Here is a 6000-nt window from a genome sequence, read left to right as displayed (position 1 = left end):
GATGACGATGAATTAAGTAAAAAAAAAAAAACAACCCAGCGGCACTGCCCTGTTTCCCTCCCCGGCTTCCTTCCCTCTCCGAGCGGCACCGCCTCCCTGCCTTCCCGCCCTCAGAATCTCCCCGAAGAGCGGCTGGCGCGACCGAGGCCCAGCGAGGCTCCCGCCGCCTGAGGAGAAGCAGCCGCGAGCCCGCCTACCTGAGGCCGCCCCTCCGCGAGGGAGGCGGAGCAGGACCGGCTAGGCCCGGCCTCCTCGCCGCCCTCTTCTCGCTCGCCGCCCGCCGCGTCTTCTCCTCCTCAGCCGCCATCATGGCCGCCGCGGCCGCTTCTTCTTCGTCGTCGGCCTCGTCGTCGGCCTCCGGGGCCTCGGCTCCGTCGGGCTCCAGCACGGCGGGCTCCGGGGGTGGCGGAGGCAGCGCTTCGGGCCTGACGGCTTCTCTGACGGGCACCATGAACAGGAAGAAGAAGCCCTTCTTGGGGATGCCCGCGCCGCTGGGCTACGTGCCGGGCCTGGGCCGAGGGTGAGTGGGCCGAGGCCGGGTGCTGGAGTTGGGCAGCGGCCCCGGGAAGTGGGGGAGGAGGCGGCGGCCCGGCTTCCTCCTCGAGGCCTCTTCGAGTGGGCCCTCCTCGGGTCAGGCGTTTCCCTCCCCCCCCCCTTGCAGCGTTTCTTTGCTCGCCTCTAAGGTGCCCACGTTGCACATGGAGGGTGCCGCCCCCTGACCATACGCAGAGTGCCTTCTCCGCAGAGCAAGGCGCGTGTGTTTGCGTGGGGCCTTTAAAAGGCTTCAAGGGCCCGACGCCTAGAGCATGTGCAGAGTTCTTTTTGCCTTCCGATTCCTGCATTGCAGGGGGCTGTACTAGATGACCCTCAAGGATCCCTTCCAACTCTGTGATTCTGTAATAGGAAACGGCACGCTTCCCTGAATAGTACTCTTTTTTTCCATTTTTTAAAATTGGCAAGTTAGGAAAGAAAAGGAAACAATGAAAACATGCTGTGAAGTGCCCTGAGATCTATGGATGAAGGGCGGTGTACAAATTTAATAAATAATAATAATAATAAACTCACCCTATGGCTTTATTATTACTGTATTATTATTATTATTATTATTATTACTACTATTATTAATGTATATGCCTTTCATTTCTTGGAAAGTCTATTTATTGATGTATATTTTACATTTTTGCGTTTATAACCCTGCTTTTGGGAGACGGGTATTGTGTCTCCTCTTCCCCCACAAAGCTCAGATACCCTATGCATCCTAGGAAGCTTTTTTTAACACTGACTCAGCTAACTCCATTGTGCCCCAGTGCAGGAAAATGTTCAAAAACAAAGCCATGTGCTTTGTGTCAGAGGACGGTGACTCAGGTCTGCTTCCCTGGATAAGTTTTTGTTTGAAAATCCATATTGGATATCTATATTTTTAAATATTATCCAGACCTTGGTTGCAATGAAAAGTACCACAGCAGCAAAAGTCAGTAGATTTCTTGGTTTATATTCAGCCTTAGACACATTTTTGGTTTTCTAAAAACAAAAACAAACTTGGTCTGGGCACTTAAAGCTGCATCAGTGGCCCATGGGAAGCCGGGTTTGAGCACTGCAGTGCTGTCGCTACTTGTGATTCCCAGCAATTGGCATTCAGAAGTACTGTATGCCTGTATAGGATGGCCATCTGTTATGGATGCTTGAGATGAGATTCCTGCATTGCAGGGGGTTAGACTAGATGGCCCTTGGGGGTCCCTTCCAACTCTACAGTTCTGTGATTCTATGGGTGCCAATATTGTGCAGGTTAAGACACTCACTGGAGACCTTCAGTATTTTATATTCAGTGTATGTACGCACTTGCAAGATGTCCTAGTGTGATTAAAAAAAGGTGATAAAAGTTCAAACAATTTCATATGAGGCACACTGGTAACCTTGGAAAGTAAAGATTAGCTTTTAAAATTTGCAGGTGTTTTGCTGCCTGAGCATCCAGGGACCGTTCTCCCTTGCTACAGTTGAGGGGTTATTGGCAATCCTGGGTTTAGGAAGGACTTTGAGCGGGTTTCTGAATTTGAAGGACTGGTGCCCAGTCCTGTGCCCCAATTCCCTCATACTGAACTGGCTGCTTTCTTCCATCTAGTGCTACAGGTTTCACTACTCGCTCGGACATTGGCCCTGCTCGGGATGCAAATGACCCTGTGGATGACCGCCATGCTCCACCAGGGAAGAGGACTGTTGGGGATCAGATGAAGAAAAACCAGGCTGCGGATGATGACGACGAAGATCTGAACGACACCAATTACGATGAGGTGATGCGTCTGTGGCCTTAACTGTCCTGACTGACGTTGATGGCAATGTACATTGTGCTCAGACCATTGCCCCATTTAGCTTGTCTATTCTTACTGGCTGTGGTTCTGTGGGGTGTGGTTAGTGGTTAACGGGGTTATGCAGTTAACACTACCTTTTTGTCATTCACAGTTCAATGGATATGCTGGAAGTCTGTTCTCCAGTGGACCTTATGAAAAGGATGACGAGGAAGCTGATGCGATTTACGCTGCTTTGGATAAAAGGATGGATGAAAGGAGAAAAGAGAGAAGGTAGGAGGTGATTTTTTCCCTCCAACATTGAGAGAGATGCTGGTTGTATCTGGGGCCTCTGCACTGGAACCTTGCCTGTTGCTTCTCTGCTTATATGTTTGGCCTGAACCTGGGGTCCTGAAGTATTAAAAGCACTTGCTATCTCCCTTTTAGAAATAGGAATGGGTGCCTGCATGGTTGACGCCTGTGCCTTTTTAATTTTTTTAGAGAACAGCGTGAGAAAGAAGAGATTGAAAAGTACCGAATGGAACGGCCAAAAATTCAGCAGCAGTTCTCAGATCTGAAAGTAAGGAAAGAAAAATGTGTGTTCTCCAAAGGTGAAACCAGAAAATTATGGTGGGGAGGAGGGGAGTCAGAAAAATGTTTGTGTAGTGTGTGTGTTGGATATCAATTATTAAATCAATGTGTACCAGTGAATAACATAGGACTTCAGCTAGGGAGACTAGGTTCAAGTACTGCCTTGGTCTGACTCTCCAGACCGCTTGGAGTGTCTGTTCTTCATTTGCACATCAGGAATAACTTTTCAAGAAGTTGTGGATGAAAAAGAGGGAGAAATCAAAACTCTGTATTTCAGTGACACACTGATTTCAACTATGGCACTGTAATTGTGTTGTCTGCATTTTTTGTAGAGAAAACTAGCTGAGGTCACTGAGGAAGAGTGGCTTAGTATCCCTGAAGTTGGTGATGCAAGGAACAAACGCCAAAGGAATCCACGTTATGAGAAACTGACCCCTGTTCCTGACAGTTTCTTTGCAAAGCACTTGCAGTCAGGCGAGAATCATACATCTGTGGATCCCCGGCAAACGGTGAGAAAGGGGAAGAAAATACAGGTCCACCCGAGAGAGGTTTCTTTTGTAACATAGTTTTGTTCATTTTCATCTTTAAACTTTAACTTTGTTGCATTGAGATCTGTCTTTGTTTACGTTAGAGCATATGACATACAACAATTACATAAAATAAAAGATAAAACAACAATAGACACTCGGACAAACATTTCCGAGTATATTAACAAAGTTGCGTCAAGGTGCCTATACCAAAGTTATTACAATTATTACAGATAGGAAATGTAATGTTTTATTGCTTAGATTGGTGACCATAAGTAAAAAGCATTTTGTCTCAATAACAATTAGAATTTATAGGGAGGGGGGGAAGGAAAAAAATTAAAATACGTACTTCATGCACAGCTGTGCTGTAAACTGTGGGTACTGTTCCATCACATGGCTCATTATTTGTGTAATCATTAAAGTCACACCAGACTGCATAAAAATTGTCAGAGCAACTTTGGAGTTAACGCCTATGAACATTCCTCTGCTGATGGGAATGGAAAGGAAGTGGCTGCTGCAAGTCAGGGACATTATTTGCATTGAATTCTTATTTCCATCTATCCCTGTGAACCCAATATTTTAATCTAGACACTGTCTGGGTTTGGGCAACCTCTGAAGGGAGGAGAGCCAATTTCCTTCAAATCCTCAGTGTGATCAGAAGGTTCATGTGCTGCAGCTTTTGCAGGCCTACCTTTTTGGACTTCAGGTAGGGGATTGTTTATTTGTATGCTCCCCTGAATGAAAAAAATCCCCATACTGTTGGCCCAGTTCTGTGGAATGATCTTTCCCAAGAGGTTCATCAATGTTCCTCTGTTTTCATACTGCTCATCTGTCTTGAAAGGCTATTTGCTAGTTTGGAGGTAGGAACATTTCCTGGATAGTTTTACCATTTTGTTTGTTTCTGCTTTTCTAGATGTGTCTTATGGTGAGTTTTTATTACATTCTATAAATTACATTCCATAAATAGCAATGAGCCACCTTGAGTGATTGTGGGAAGGCTTTGTGTGGAATCAGTGTTGCTTCTAAGTGGATATCGTGGTTCCAACTTCCTGTCTGGTATATAAGGATAAGCTTAGAAAGTTCGCTAAGCCTTCAGTCAAATTATCTTTAATATGTAGCTAATTGGCTAGTTTCTGCTAGGGCAGCAAAATATGTCTGTGTAAAAGCTAGTTTCCAACATTCTGTCATGTTTTAGCCTTCACCCCAGTGATATGTCCCGGTGTCCTGCTTTACTTTCTCTAGTACAAGTGACTAGCTGCTATTCACTTTTAGGGAGAAAACTAAAGCCCTGATCATGGAGGCATTATTATAGTGACAGCAAAGCTTCCTGTTCCCCTTGCTGACCATCATTTTGTAGTGAGCCCTGGCAGTGTATAATCCTGTACACAACCCACTTACCACAACGATGAGAGTCCCCTCCCCTCCCACTAAAACTGATGGCTAATATTATGGTGGAGACTTGGGTGTTCTTTTTGCACTAGAGACTTTAAATTATATGGTTTGCCCCTTCCTTTTTTTATTAAAAAAACAGCAATTTGGTGGTCTGAATACTCCCTTTCCTGGGGGCTTAAACACACCTTATCCAGGAGGAATGACACCTGGGCTGATGACTCCTGGGACAGGTGAGCTGGACATGAGGAAGATTGGACAAGCTAGGAACACCTTGATGGACATGCGACTCAGCCAGGTAAGCATCAAGGAACAAAGCGGATTTTTGTTGCTTATTGAACCTGACGAACAAAATTGGGCCTTAGAACTGTCAGCTTTGGCATCCAGAAAAGTGAGCGCTTGCCATTGGGGTTATTTTTCAGGGTTATTCTCCCCACCCCACCCCCAAATATAGGGTTGTTAGAACAAAGAGTGTATGGGTTTTCCCCCCAATTCTGCACAACAAAGTGATCTTATTTTCTGAGTTTCTCTGTGAAAGAGCATTAGTAGCATTTAGTTTTTTAAAGTCTGTTTGTGTGCATGTTAAGTGAGGCTTGAGTGATAAAATTTAATGACGCTGGCTACAAAAGCTGGGCCTGCTGAAGAGGCCAGAGACCATCTTGGCAGTAGATTCTGGAAGACATGCTCCCTGCCTTGCTGGCTTTTCCCTTCCTGGCTTGGGAGGGCAGGGCCTTGATTGACTCCAGCTACAAAAGCTGTTGAAAACTCCCTTGGGCTGTGTTATTGTCTAGAGTGTTTTGTTTGGGTTTTTGTTGTTGTTAATGATACTAATTTTTGCACCTTTGTTTTTAGATCTTATTATAATTTATGCAGAAATCATTTCAGTTTGGTTGTGTGCTTTTTGATGTGTTTAATTTGTTTATGGTTTTTGTTATGTTTGTGATTGTGTAAATCTTGCCATGTTGTAAGCCGCCCTGAGCATGGTTTTAACTATGGAAAGATGCCATACAGATAAAATGATGATGGTGATCAAACACTTGATTAATCACTGGGTTTACATCTCCAGGTGTCTGACTCTGTGAGTGGCCAAACGGTGGTGGATCCCAAGGGCTACCTCACCGATTTGAATTCCATGATTCCCACACACGGTGGAGATATCAAGTAAGTCAGCGGGTGCACTGATTTGGCTATTAGATTTTCTCGTCACAAGA

The 6000-nt window shown here is 45.3% G+C and overlaps 1 protein-coding gene across 1 annotated transcript in view; it reads left to right on the top strand.

Moving 5' to 3' along the window:
• The first annotated feature begins 260 nt into the window (after positions 1-260).
• Positions 261-6000, top strand: part of PRPF6 (pre-mRNA processing factor 6) — a 29839-nt gene continuing 24099 nt past the window's right edge. Inside the window, exons 1-7 of the mRNA XM_035122786.2 lie at positions 261-520; positions 2120-2288; positions 2458-2576; positions 2784-2862; positions 3206-3382; positions 4932-5087; positions 5856-5950. Of these exons, the coding sequence (XP_034978677.2) occupies positions 309-520; positions 2120-2288; positions 2458-2576; positions 2784-2862; positions 3206-3382; positions 4932-5087; positions 5856-5950 (1007 nt within the window). The 5' untranslated portion in view covers positions 261-308. The remainder of the gene's footprint in view (positions 521-2119; positions 2289-2457; positions 2577-2783; positions 2863-3205; positions 3383-4931; positions 5088-5855; positions 5951-6000) is intronic.

This window comes from Zootoca vivipara, chromosome 7 (genome assembly GCF_963506605.1).
Source record: "Zootoca vivipara chromosome 7, rZooViv1.1, whole genome shotgun sequence".
Taxonomy (NCBI): Eukaryota; Metazoa; Chordata; class Lepidosauria; order Squamata; family Lacertidae; genus Zootoca; species Zootoca vivipara.
Note: the sequence above shows the minus strand (reverse complement) of the source record. Positions and strands in the feature narration are given on the sequence as shown.